This window comes from Parus major, chromosome 2 (assembly GCF_001522545.3).
Source record: "Parus major isolate Abel chromosome 2, Parus_major1.1, whole genome shotgun sequence".
Lineage (NCBI taxonomy): Eukaryota > Metazoa > Chordata > Aves > Passeriformes > Paridae > Parus > Parus major.
The window spans coordinates 9,662,242-9,677,440 of record NC_031769.1 but is presented as its reverse complement, the minus strand read 5'-3'; the positions used below and the strand labels follow the sequence as shown (position 1 = coordinate 9,677,440).

The following is a 15,199-nucleotide window of genomic DNA, read 5'->3' as shown; positions in this document are numbered from 1 at the left end:
CAGTAATCTTTTTACTTACTAAAATTCAGATCCAAAACTCCAAAAGTGTAAAAAAACACTAAGCAAATAATCAAATAAAAAGTGGAAGGAGGGATGATAAGAATGTGTCCCTTTACTATCTCTTTGGAGCAGCCTGTGTTTTCTGACTTCCACTGTGGTGCCAGGAAAGAAGCTAAAATCCAAAAGCATTCCTGCACTGGTGTCAGTGGGTGGTGGATTGGTTCTTGAGTCTTCTCTTTCCCATTTTGAGCTTTCCAAGTTCCAGTAGTACCAGTCAAACCAAATTTGACAATTAGGTCAAGGGTCTGTAAGTGCTAAAGTTTGAACCTGAAATTCCCATTTTAACATTAATAACCCTGCTTTGAAGAGCTCCATCTCCTCCAAGCGCACCTCCAAAAAAGAATTCTGTGTATTTGTCCTCACTGAAATGTAAATTGAGCTCATGGTTCAACAGCCATTAGTACCAGGTTTGAGCAGTTACAAAGAACTACAAACTGCCTCTTGATCAAGTGCAGACAAAGCATCTGTAAAACTATCCTGTGTGTCCAAAGCAGAGAACATACCAAACTTCAGGGGTTTGCACAAATTGTCAGAGAATGGAAAATACTTGATCTGATGTCGAGTGATGACAATGACACTTTGTTACTCATTAAAACTTTCTGAATAAAAGAACAAAGAGAATGACTTTATACCAAGTTAGTGAGTTTTGCTTCATCTGTCTGCAGCATTTTGATTCAGTATTAGGATCAGAAAGGTTGGGTTTGGGTACTATTGAAACATGGCTGGATCAGAAGCTGATTCTTATTTTTGCATAAAACTGTTAATTAAGTCAAGTGTGGCATTCTGAACTTCTGAGATGGCCACCAAACATATGGTCACAGCCCAAAGTATGAGTGCTTAGCAGTCATGCTGAAAATGCAGTCAATGCTTCTAACTAAAGGGTTATTCATAATGTGACTTCAACAGCATGTTTGATCAGGTCAAAGACAACATTTTTTGCTCAGACATTAAATAATTGTGTAATTCTAATGGCTCATTCAGAATTTACAGGATGGTTATCTTTTAAGTTTTGTTAAACAAATGTTGCTAATAAACAGCAGGAACATTATTTGAATGACTATATATGAAATGGCTATTGTGAGGCATTTTGAAATTTTTTTCTTTTTTTCCCTTCTCTTAGCAATAGAGGAAACAAATATACAGAATACTTGAGATAATCACAGATCTCAGGCTTTATATCTTATTGAGCCTACACAGTTAATATCACCTCTAAACAGATGAAACTGATGTAAGAAATACCTAAATGAGCTAAGCTGGAGTTTTGAAATGTTTCCTCCCAGGGAGAACAGTAACATACCCTTTAAAGGTTCCCTTGAGGGTTTCTAATGAAATTAGAATGAAAATCTTAACAGTGATATAATGTACATTAAATACAATGTACTGAAATTAAGGTATTTCAATACTTTAGATTCGTGTAAGTGAGATAATTTTGATGATAATGTTTTCTGTTATGGATATTGCTTGTTTCTACAAAACCAAAAACAACGCATTGTTTCACTTTCAGGATCTTACTGATAACAGCAATATTGCAATGGGTGTTTTGTGGTTTTTACAGTTTTTCTGAGTTTCCTCAAAATGTAATGTATTAGTTTTGTATTAGACATTCCTGACTCTTTTATCAATATTTAATGCAGTTTATATTCCAAAGCATTAGCTCCCAGTTCAGGTATTTTAAAGCTTTTCAAAACTCTTTTTAGTTAGGAAAATGTTGTCTTGTAAATAGAGAGATGGGGCTCCTGAACAAGGCAAAGCAATTGTGCAAGGTTTTTCCTGGTCTACATGACTATCCTCACTTTGTGTGCTCCACCTCAGCTATGGAGGGATATGAAAAACATGGTTTTTTTCCCTTCACATAACCTTCAACCTATTTAAATGTATTTTAATATTTATGTTACACATCCAGTGGAACAATATTTGGATGTCTGTAGCTAATTTGCTAAGAAAATCCTTTCTAATAGAATGCCCTGGTGTTTACAAATATCAGTAAAACACATCTTTTAATGTGTTTGCATATAATTTTATAATTTCATGTTGCACTTCTGAAAGGGAGTTCTTTGTTCTTCAGATTCAGGTTAAAGCAAGATTAAAAAGTTCATGACTTTTTTTTTTTTTTTTTTTTTTTTACTACACCATCTTTGGGATTTGAAAACATCTGAGGATTTCAAGTAATACCAATAACATTTACTGTCTTCCTGTACAGCTGTAGAAGAGAATACTACATAAAAGTGAGGGATAACCAAGAAAAGGAACTTTGCCAGTTTTTCATAGCAGAAAACTCAGAATTCAAGAGGAAAAAGTTTATATGGAATAGAAGAGGTTAAAAAATTTAAGAGTGCATTACTTCCCTGTTCACAAGCACCAACACAGAATCTATAAATAGCTTTAAATATAAATTAAAACAAGTTTTTCACGCTAAGATATCAGAAATCGTGATTTATTTTCTCAAAGACTTTATACTCACAATCTCATCTCCTGGCAACCAATATCCTTCTTGTTCAATACCAGCTTTTGACCCTTTACACCCCACTGTCAGGGTTTCCACAATGAGCCCATCCTTGACTGCTAAACTCAGTTGACGTGTGGTTTCTTTTGGATGCATACCATGGACTCGAGACATATACCTGCACACAAAGCACAGACTAGTGTTAGTTTTAAATTAGAAATGTGTCAGCAAAATATAAACATTTGCAAATGAGTTAAAATAATACACGGTCTAAGTTTTAGATTATTTTTAAACAGTCAAAATTTATATAACTTCCCCTTTCAAATCAGCTTTTTTCCTCTTGCAGCTATCATGAACACATTTAGACAAGTAGTAGCACAGTAAACTTCCACCAAAGAATCCCAGAAAGAACACACAGGGTGCTTGGGCTTGTCTCTGCTATTGTGTAAAGGGCATTTGTGCCCTTTAAATTACTTTAAACTTGCATATCTCTAACACTTCCTATACTATACAGAATGCTACAATGTACAGAATGTACAATTAATCTTTGTGATGCTTGTTTGTACAACACATTTACAAAAAATGTGAAATTTATATATCACATATGAAACCCCAACAGCTCAAGTTACTGTGCTAAGTGGTTTTTCTCCTTTTCTTGAGTTAACCACAATGATCACACTGTGACAAACTCCCTTGATGAGAAAAGAAAAACCCACATGAAGCCTTAACTGTGTATATACATGAGATTCAGCTGTGTAATGCTGACCTTTATCTAGTATAATTTGCTTCTAGGCCAACACCAGATATTAACTTGGAGTAAACAACATAAAATTATCTTCTCCCAAATAAAGATGACCTCTCTGCCTTAAGATCATCACAATTCAGGTATTTTAATAAAAATCTGAGAACATATTTAGGAGCTGCTGCACACGGAGAGCTGCAATCGGATGCAATCAGCAGACATGAGAATTGACTTGGAACTAATTATTTTGTGGGCAATATTTTCCTGCTTATGGATCTCTTAAAGTTACAGAGCTAACTGAATTTCTCTCCATTTTTGTTTCTCCAGGTACTCTGTATTTACCCGTTTCCTCAGAGAGAAATTTGTAATTTGCCTGCTTTAAGACAAAGCTGTCAGCTATAGTATCCTCACCTTCCTGCTTTGTAATGAATTCCAGCAACCATAATTCCTTTGTGACTGCCATCACAAATACCTTCACAAAAAATGTAATTATGATCACAAGCAAACTCAAGAAAGATTTAAAGCAGTAACATTGCATTAAAAAAGGAGAATTAAATCATTTCAGATTTTTTTAATAACATGGCTGACAGGAATTTTTAATGCCTTAGAAGTTATAAACCTACAATCAGGAGTGAAGACCACCCCAATAGTCAAGTCTTCAATCAACCCCTCTCTTTGAAGACATTTGCCTTTTGAACTTCTTACTGTTTTGTATGAATAAAGGTCTTTCCCTTTCCTTCTTTCACTCTCAGGCTTTTGCTGGAACTGGTTTATGCTAATCTGATATTTTTGTTTTGCTCTAAACTGTATATAAAATCATACAGCAGATTTCTGACTGAGTGGAAGTATATATTTGTATAGTAAATTATGCAATAATCAGAGCAACACAGGACATTTATAAATTTCTGCTTGGTATCAGAGTCATTTAAATAAATGCAGAACATTTGCAGGATCTTGAGGTTTATTTTTTTTAGGATAAAAAAATCTGAGAGGCAGATACTGCCATTTACCATATTTTACAATGTCTGCCATGACATGGTCCAAGCCTAATTGGTATGTGCATGCTAGCACTGTATAAAAGGTAAGCAACAAGAAATAACAATATTCTGAGCAAGTCTGTGTTCCAAGATAATATATATCAATCTTTTGGTGGTTTGCACATAGGATCAAGGACCAAAATCAAAAGATATGGCACGTCAGGTCTATCACCTTGGCTGGATGCTCATCTTCCCAACCCTATCCCTCTCTACTTCTACAGAAAACAAAACTCAACACGAGCACCTCTTCAAGTGGGATTAAACACCACAAGTAAGTCTTCAAAGTTATCCAAATTCCAAGGTCTGAACCAGGCAGAGACTCAAGTCTATTTACTTCGCTTTCAAACAGAGTGCAAGTGAACACCACTGGTCTATAGAAGCATAAAGTGTTGAAGCTTTAAAGCCACATGAAAACAGCTGATTTGCTTATATAATAATGTTACATATATTTCATAAGTGTGTGCATATGTGCACATATTTATGCAAACACAAGTAGCTTCTTTAAGTGCAAATCATCCTTCTCAACATGTTACTCTTTTTTCACCAAATTTCCATTTTTAACTCACTAGTAACAAGCTCCCCAACAGTGCCATAGCATTCATGTGTCTGTAATTAATTCAAGTCCTTAATAGGTCTCAAAATACAGAGAATAGGCTAACTGTCATTCTTCCCATTTTACTGACAGAATACATCAGTCTCTGAGCATGGAAGTGATTTCCCTATACTTATATGGTGGGCTGCTAGAGGTCTGAGAACAGAAATCAGGTATTAACCCAGTGCCATAAACCTCAGGGTATCCTGCTGAAGAATCCATGTATTTTGTACTGCATCATCCCTAGTTGCAGAAACACAGCCCAACCAAATTCTTCAATGTAAGCTACAGGTTTTGTGATTTGTCACTCATACCTCTGAACAGAACAGATATATATATAATACAAACCAAAAAGCCTTAAACCAACTGTAATCAGCTAAGAGCTTTAATCTGCCTATTTCCACTGTGGCAGGTTGTGCACTAATAAAAAGGAGCTCAAGGCTCAGATTCGCCCATTTCTCAAATCCAATCTGTGTTCTCAACCAGAGTGAAAGTACTGCTACCAACTAAATTATCTTCCCATTTTGTCCAGCTGTAAATCAGGAGTAGTAAATTCCCAGTGGCTTTTTGAAGTATACTTTAGTCAATGTTCAGCTTGCGCCACTGGAGAGCCACAATGGCTATGTTCTCTATTTTAAAATAAAATGCTCTCAGCTTTCATAGGAAAGAACACAGATATAAAAAGAATGGTTTTACTTCAAAGAGTAGAACTGCTGTTTGAAAAATCCACCCTCCCCCAAATTTTTATTTTACTCAAACCTGTGAAGTGTACATGGCTAGATATTCACAAAGACAAGAAACAACACTGTAGGGTTTGGAAGAAAACTTATATTGTTTCTTTTCAACCAGAAAAGACAGCAGGTAAGCAAAGATGTGACTAAGGCACGAGACTCAAATCAGAAAAGTTCTTTAATAATGAAATGTGAAAAACTGTCATGACGTGAAAATTCTGAGAACATGGAATAAGTCAAAATCCAGCTCAGAGATAGAAAGCAAGATGTTTGGAGTCCCAACTACTACGTCAGCCTCATTACTAGATCAGGGAAAAACAATATTGAAATGCCTTTGTGCAGAAGTGACACCACTAATTCACAGAGTGCAAGTCTTCTCCTGGCACTGCACGCACTGAAGCATCTGGCACCAACAAGTTAAAAAACAAGAATGGGAGATAAAGCAATTCCTGTCTGCTGCTTTCAATAAAAGCTGATTAGCCTTACCATGGAGCCAGGGAGTTGAAGGAATACTGATTTGCTACACTATTGCCCAGTCCTCCATATCAACAGATTTGGGAATGCAATACAACCCAGTCACAAGAAGTAAAGCAAATACACTCAAATGAGTGAAAATAAGGCACAGAGACAAAGTAAAATCCTCTAAATCAGCAAGCCAGCGCTAATCAGATAGGGGGCTGAAGAAACCATTTCAAAATACAATTTAACTGCTAATCCCTACTATATAAAATGAGGGTCTGTCTGATGAAAAGTGGAGGTTAGGCCAGATAATCTGCATGTTAAATTCAAAATCTCACCAAATGAGGCTGCTTGTCTGTAGAATATTGAAGCAACTGAACTGCTGCTGAAAATTAGAGTGTTTATAGTTCACTATTTTCTCCATATATGAACTGGCAGTGCAGACCTCCTTGACATTAGCACAGAAGAATCCAGCAAATCCAGCAAAATTACAGTTTTTGTAATCAACTTCTAAGGGCCTAGTAATGCATGTTTTCAATTATTGCAACACCACTTGGAAAGCAAAGGATAAGGACCTTTAGCTTTAGCATGGAGTTTATTCATTGCCACCCTTAAGCAAACCTCACTGCCATACCATCAAATGTATATTTAAATGTGGTTACTTTCAGTAACAAGGTACTACAAACAGAATCAGAATATATATATGCATCCGCCTGATGGCAAAAGGCAGCCTTTAGAGGAGACTCACAAAGGATAATCATTAATAGATTCGTAGATTGTATATGGATGTGATGCTCATCTGTATTTAGTCACAAAATATCAACCAGAGAAACAGTGAAACATCAATTTCAAACCTCTTTGGGACTACAGATGAATGGTAGTCAGGTATAAATAACAATAAAATATTGTCGTATTCTTCAGTTTGTACTATTATATTATTAGTGTTACCCATCATAAAGTCTTGACCACCTTTCAAGCACATGTGGAGGGGGAGCCTCCAGCAGTTCTCAGAGGTGGCCACACAGCTACCTGCTGCACACCCCACCTGAGCCACACTGAATGCTGGGGAGGAAAAATATGCAGGGAAACCTGGTATGGGCCTTTCCAGACTCCTTCCTTCACAGCAACAAAATCTCCTCTAACTCATGCCCTAGCTAATGACAACTGGATTTTGCCACCACCTCCCTTTGCCAAACAAACTGGACCACAGGAGTACCTGATCCACCTCTAAATCACCTGCCTGCCCAATATATATGACTTTCCAGAAGCACCAAAGTCTGTCAGCATATCACCAATTCACTCCTAAAACTTCAAAATACTTTTCTCAAATTAGCCAGTGTCCATAATGTCTTTCTATAAAAACCTATATCTAATATACGTGCTTTGTAACACACCTTAAAACTAAAGAAAGAAGATTGGTTTGATCTTAGAGGTGTGGAGGAAGCGACTCTAAAGCTGTGATCACCATGGGAGCAAAACAGACACAGAAGTAGCCAGCACTTGCAGGGGATCAGATGGTGCACTTTTCACCTACAGCTGTCACACAGCTCACAACTCCTGCCTGGTGCTCTGCAAGACACAGCACGAAGCTAAACCCTGTTTCAAAGAGTCAAATCTATATGGCTTCAAAATACAGTGTGGAAAAATAGCTAACTCTGCTCCCAAAGAGTCCTCTTGAAGGCATCTGTGGTCTACTGAGAGGCAGAAAATGGTTTAAATGGGCACTGCTGTACTGTAGCCCATACAAGAAAGCTGGGCAGAGAAGGAAGGAAGGTTACTTATGGTAGGAAGCTGACACAGGTGTTTAAAAAAAACCTCAGTTTTTCTGAACTCATGAGGAATTACATTTTCATCCACCTGAACTGAATCAAAAGAAATGAACTGAAGAAATGTTACAGCAACTGTATCTGTACAAGACTGAAATAAAATACATATCACAAATAGCTGCAAAAATACAACAGTGTGGCAAGTGTAGGTAGATGTTAATTTTCATGGCAAACTCTGTAATCTTGGTCTGATCAATTATCTCTCTCTAGGCTGGATGCCTCCACCCTCCCCAGTGCAAAGGGAAGTAGCAGCCTGCCGCTGCCAGCAGACTATCTGCTGATCCAGGGATGAGTTGAGAACTGATAAATTTGAGGTCTGATAAACTGAGATCTGATAAAATTGAGATCTGAGGAAATACAGCAGATCCCATTAAACTCAACTGAAAGTCTGACATTAATTTTAAATGTTAGCTATAGGTACATAAAAATGTCCTAGATTCAGGGACAGACCTTAAGGAATAATACATAAAATAGAAGGAAAGCAGCCAAAAATCTGAGTTTTATATTGTCTTCCTACCTCTAGTGAGAAATTATGCCTTTCCCCTCAGTTTCAGGGCATGACAGCTATTTTATAGAAGGCCCACACATTTCTTTTAAGTTTTTTTAACATAATTTGCAAAGAATAAGCCAGTTGGTCATACTGAAAGAAAAAGTTGAAGAGATGGCTGTGATTAATTAATTTTTTTTTAAGAAATACAGGTCCATGACATAAGAATTGAAATACATAGGCTCAAAAATCAGGAATCCATCAGCTCTCCTTGTGGAAAGCCAGGTGAAGATCTGTGCTCACAGCAGTATCTCAAGGTCTCACTCTGAAGCTCAGGTTGCCTGCTTCCCCCATGTAGCACCCTGGTACCAATCAACTCCCATAAAACACAGGCTAAATAAACATTATGGGTATTTGACACAGATATTCCCTGCTTGCCAGAAACTGAGAGCTGGTCTGAGAGCTGAAGACAGCCCAGACACACAGAGAAAGTGGAACTGGCTAGAGTGGGGACGTAGCAGCTCACTTTTGTTTTCTAGGACAATTTTGATGTATTTACACTTTCTGAAGTTTCAATTAAACGGATTATATTCACTAGGATAAACACAACCAAGGCATAATGTTCTCCCTGTGTATTTATACTCCACAATCAGATGTATGCATAGGAACAGGCTGCATTTGATTTCCACTGCACTACACATACCAATAGCACATGCACAGACCACGCAGGCACTGACAGCACTGCTGCCTCTGCAATGAAATACTTCTTACATGATCTACATTTTATACAGTCCAAAATTCCAAGAATTACAGAGAAAACATGCATTTAATTTTCCCTCTGACATTAGTATCTGCAACATCCATTTTGGAGACACACTATACAAGCAGGAAATGTTTTTTAAAATTTGTTTCATCTCTCCTTTGTAGTCTAGAAAGTCAAAATTTGCATGAATGTGGAAACTAATTTTGTGCAGTGTTTTTATAAAACAAAATGAATGCATAAGCTTGATAGTGCAGCATTGAATTTCAGCAGTTCAGCTAAATTCATATTTGCCTGATGTTTGTGCTGCTGCTGCTAAAAGGAAGCTAAGGAGTGATCATGTCTGTGCGCACTTTAGAAATCCCAGGCACCATTCATGCACCTGTAACTATAATCACCTGGGTCATTTCTGTAAAAAGCACAGTAATATTAACCCAGGTAATTCCCTAATTCAGTATTTTAAACTCCACTCATACTTCACTATATGCCTTAGATTGTGTAACCCAACAGCAAGACCATGAAAAGCAAGAACTTTAGGTACTAAGCCATTCAACTCGTATCCAGAAAACTCTCTCCACCACCATCTTATGGAGGAACTCATCTAAAAAAGGGCTCTCCTCTCATTTTTCCAGCCTTAAAGCTCATATGTGACAGTGCTGGTAATGCACAGGTGCATGCACTGAGCACGACTGGCAAACAAGCACTCATCGTTCGGGGGCACTGCATGCACAGGTACAAATGCTCGAGTATCTGCAGGGCCACTAAACCACCCAGCTCTTTTCTTTGGATGTACTGAAGAGACAAACAAGTGTTATGTGACTCAGAATGTAACATCCCAGCTAATACCTTGCAAATGAAATATTTAGTCAGCTCATATTGAGCATCTCAATTCAGAACATGTTAAAAAAATGAAGCTGGATGCTTTCATCACTCATTTTTTTAGAGCTTTCTATCTAATTTAAGTTCCATTCTTATCAGAGTTAAAACCTTTCTGGTTTTGGGGTTGTTTTTTTTTGTGTGTGCATTTTTTTATTTTTTTTTTTTTGTTACATTACTTTTAGTCTAGCTGAGTTTCAGAATCATCACTATGTCACACAAATGTTCACCTTATTACCATCTAGGGAACAGCACAATGGCTGGAAAAGCCATCAGAGCAGGGCTGCTGCTCTTGGTGATGATATTGTTTATATGAATGGGAATATGAAACCACAGCCTAAAATAGATGGTATGAGTAGTGCTTTGGAGATCATTCTCTCTCCACTGATTACAGAGAAAGCCTTGATGAGCACTTCAGGTCAGATAACAAGCTGTTAAATGGCCATGTCCCACCAATTTTTATCTCTTACTTCTAATAGAAAGTCACATTTATTTACAGCAAAGAAACAAAACACAAGCTAGAAGTTCCACTTTCAGTTATTACAATGATGCTATGATTTGGGCAAAAAACATAACTGTTGTGACATAAAAATTGTTTTGCTTATAATAATTAGAAATAAAGTTAGCCTTTTATGTATTTTTCTTTGTAAACTTGCACAATTTCAAGACGATTATTAATGGCAGTATGGAGTACATGAAAATGGGGACAGTGATTTTCAAATCAGTTCCATCCCTTTCCTTCTCATTATTCCTACTAGAGCTCATAGTTTGCATGGATTGTATTAAATATTGAATATTACAGCTTTTATAGTAACACTTAATAAGAGGAGTTAAAATGAGTATGCACTTACTAACAAACATCAAACAAGGAGTATGGCTGTGGTTCATAACAATGTGTTTGTGCTGTTACTGTGAATCATTTTATTTACCATACTCATGTTCAGCCCAGAGATGACCTCACTTACCAAATCAATGAAGAACATTGACCTCTGAGACAGAAAAAGAAAAATGCCACACTAGCAATATCATGTAAGAGCACTCCTAGGAGAAGAATTATTAGATAAGGAAAATTGATCAAGCAAAATTAATCAGAACATCTGAGAACTTATTTCTTTTTTTCAGAATGAACTGTAGGAACAAAATGTGCCTGCAGTAATATTTCTGATCAAAGCAAATACACAAAAATCTCCACCTCGAGCTCTAGTTCTCAACAAAATAGTCATTTATGCTAAACCCTTACAGGTATAATGATTAGACAGCCAGCTACAGCATCCTTTCCCTTCCCTGTATTCTGCATAAAGCAGGAGAAAAAGGCAATGAGGCTGGAGCAACCTGTCAGTCTCCTGGTGAAGAGTATTCCACATCAGGCACTGAATTAGACTTTGACAGCCAGCACTGGAAAGCAGACCCAGCAATTCAGGAAGCAACAGGGGACAATGCCTCAGTACCAAGCTGATGGAAAAATCATCCCTAAGAAATTAGAAGTAACACTGTTTAATACATGTGAACTTCTTTTTTATGTATTCCTTTAACCAGTTTAGTTAACATGATTAAATAGAATTGTTGCACAAATCGAGGAAATAAGCTGTATCAATAAAGAATCTCAGTGGGAAAAAGAATAATTATTAATACACATTATAAATTTAAGATAATACTTCAACCAAATGTACTAATTCAGCAATTTTAATTCCACTACTACTTGGAGCAAATTCAGATATAGAAATGCACTTTTTATAAGAAAAGTTTACATTTTTTCCTGCAATGCCTGTTTCCACTCTCTTTAGTCACTTATGTTTAAAGGCAGAACTTCAAATGGACCATTAATATCAGCAATATTAAAACTAAATAATATCCAAACCAAAAAATAACTCCAAAATCTTATACAAAATTAAGATTACACACCCTATAAACAGACAGGTAAAAGTTGTATGGTGAATCTATCTATCTACAAACAGCAGGTGAAATTCAATGAACATATGGCATTGTGAACACCCTTTGTGGAATTAAATCACAATCTTTCATTTCTTCTTAAGATTTTTATAAAAACAGTTTAGCTTAGTTTCTTACTTTTCTTTCAACTTTTTTTTTTTTTAACCTGGGTATTAAAAGATATTATTAGCTTGGAGAATATTACCTCATTGGTCAGTCTTAGTACAAATTTACAAGCAAATCTGTGTATCAGTTATGATGCAATAACAGGTGAGAACCCCTGTACTTTCCTGCACATATGCAACTCTCAGTGTTCTTTTTGTTACTTTATGGAATACAACTGAGCTTTTGAAAATACACAACAAATTTAACCTGAATCCATCACTTAACCTCACTGTGAAGCCATCAGTATAAAAAATTAATATGTCAAACAAGTCAAGCATTTTGGTGTACAGCATATTTTTCTGCAATGTAGTGCTATGCTTGTAACTGCTAGTTATGCACCCATAACACAATTTTTATATATGACCAAAGTACTTGTACTAAAAATTCTGTTATTAGGGAATCAGATGATCAATTTTAGACTGGTTTTTGTTTTATTAATATAATGATTTTTAACTAAATTGGTCAAAATATCACTGAAAAAGCAGAGAAGACTTTGTTTTCTGCAGTATGAGCTCTGACTAAGGATTTACAAGCCTTAAAACTCCAAACTCAGTTCATTCTCTTGATTTAACATAAAAACAGTGTTCTGAAAACAGAAAAACCCCACACTGGTTTGGAACTTACTTAAAGAAGTAGCTGAAGTTTATCATGAGAAACAGAGAAGGAAAGTAAAAGAAATTACAAAGGAGATTGATATAGTGGAGTCAGAAAAAGAAGTGCCTTGTCTTTACCTGTAACAGGAAACACAAGAGGAGGTATTGAAAACTAAGAGTTTTTTACCCTGTCACCTCCCAGTATGTATTCTGTAATGCATATTATCTATAATTCTGCCAATCCAGTACAAAATGAAGCCAGTTTTCTCACAGGTGAACACTGAATAGACAGGCAGCCTCTGGAAGAGACTATGTAGACTGCTGAGGAAGTATCATGCTTTCTATTATCAGACCTTGTACTCCACACTTTTGCTTACCCTTGCATAACTAGGAATTGCTATTACATTGCATATCACAGTCAAAAAGTCTTCAGTGTACTGGCCAGGGTTTCAATAACACTGTTTTCTTCAAATAGTCACATTTAAAACATACATGAAAATGATGTACAGATATGGAAAAGAAGCCAGTAACTCTGGTAAAAAGTGAACTTGAGTGATCACTGCATTCTCCTGCATAACAGGAGGATGTTCTACTTCAAACAGTTGCTTTCAGGTAACCCTGCTATCCAGCAACAAAAAGCCAGATATTTTAGGGGAATGGCTTGACAAAGGTTAAGAAACCAACAAAGAAAAAAAAAACAACACATTTCTAAGCTTGTATTTCAACCAAAGAAATATCAGGTGGTACAATACTTCTGTTCATACAAAGTTTAACAACAGGATTATCTAGTTATAAATCCAGAGGCATCTGCTCTTCTAATCTTTCCTATGGCATACTATTTTTGCTTATGCATAACTGTTTAGTTGCAACATGTAGAATACTAGGAAGACTTAAATTTTCATCAAAAGTACTATGAATAGTAACAGGGTTGCTTTTTTTTTTCTAGTAAATATCTAAGCTTCAAATAAACAATTTTCTTAATTAATTAAACTTGTTCTTCCAATTTTTTTCTTGCCATATCATCACATATTCTTTTTTATATACTTGTGTGATTATTCCCTATCCATTCAAATTGCTCATTTTCTTATTTATACTCTGTTGCATTTATTCTGTACCTGAGAATAAATTGCTCATTCTCAACTTTAATCACTGCTTCTGTAAAGTGTTTTCTGTTAAAGCAGACAGAAAGAAAGGGAACAGCAAAACAACTAAGGCAACAAAACCAGATATATGAACATAGCTCTTCTCAGACATTGACTAGAAAAATTCCAAAGACTGATATTTGGAGAAGAAATTCCCCTCCTAGGTCCAAATGTCAAACTGAGAGGATCACATACTCAATCTATGACTTTTACCAACTCCATCTCAACTCTGGGGCCAGAAAATCTCATTATTTTACAGTAATCTTTCATACTCAGTAATTCTTGTCTGGCATGCTATCCCATCAATGCTGATTAATGTCAGTCTGCACAGAGCTAACGGAGTCTCCTTTACACTGGCTTGGGTTCTGCTCGTTTCTGTTTGATGTTCTGACTGAGCTGCACCTATATTAAATTACAATATAGCAAGAATGAATCCACAGAACAAGTATGGGAAAAACAGCTGTGATCATCTAGGGACCTAGTACTGCACCATCCTATTTGAAAGCCAATTAAAAAAGATGAAAGTCTTTGTATCTATTAATGAAAAAAAAAAATAATTTTTGTATCACCAATGGGGTAAAACATCTTTCTGATTGATGGAACAGATGGTTTTGGTATCACTTTAACTGAAAATAATATAAAGTGTGGAATTATAGCATTATCAGTTTTATCCCAGCTAATGGTCTATCCATCAGCTTCATTGCCCCCAAAGTTGGGATACCTCTACCTTGTGTCCTACAGCCACCCTTGGTTTCATTCCCTAACTTATTCTCAGGCTCTTTTCTCGAGAAAGACAAGTTCTCCCTCCAGGGAAAAAGCAAAGCATGGCCCAGGGCTTGGTTTGCTCATGACAAAGATCCAAAATGTGAACCATGCCAGCAGTGGCTCCTTCTGCCAAGGGCACCCAAGCCAGTCGCAGCACGCTGTGTGTCCTCAGATGCCTGCACATCGTGCCCAACGGCAAACTATCGTGTCTCTATCTTCAGGTTTCAAGAATAGCATTGCTGTGGGCTGTGTTATTTTTGGAGCTTAGAACTGAGGAACCACACACACATAGAAAACAAACAAAGAATATGTCAGGGCCAAAGAAACACTCTGTGAGCCAAAAGCAAGGAGGTGTAGCCCCAGCTCCAGAGAGTGCCAGAGCATTTCCTGTCACCACTGAGATGGTATAGACACAGCCTATAGAAGTGACAGAGAGAGAAGCTAATTAACTTAATTAATCATGAAATGCAACAAAGGGAGAGAGGAAAAAAATCATAAGGAAGGATGTGAGGAAAAAAAGAATTGTTTTGGTTCTTTACATTAGTCTTCATGGAATAGTTTAGAAACCAGAATAATTATCTGTTTATAATGA

At 36.5% G+C, this 15,199-nt stretch overlaps 1 protein-coding gene across 7 annotated transcripts in view; it reads right to left on the bottom strand.

Moving 5' to 3' along the window:
• ZMYND11 (zinc finger MYND-type containing 11) overlaps positions 1–15,199 on the bottom strand; it is a 105,267-nt gene that overhangs the window by 41,356 nt on the left and 48,712 nt on the right. For all 7 annotated transcript variants that reach the window (XM_015617932.3, XM_015617937.3, XM_015617936.3 and 4 more), the window contains exon 3: positions 2,522–2,681. In XM_015617932.3, the coding sequence (XP_015473418.1) occupies positions 2,522–2,681 (160 nt within the window). The remainder of the gene's footprint in view (positions 1–2,521; positions 2,682–15,199) is intronic.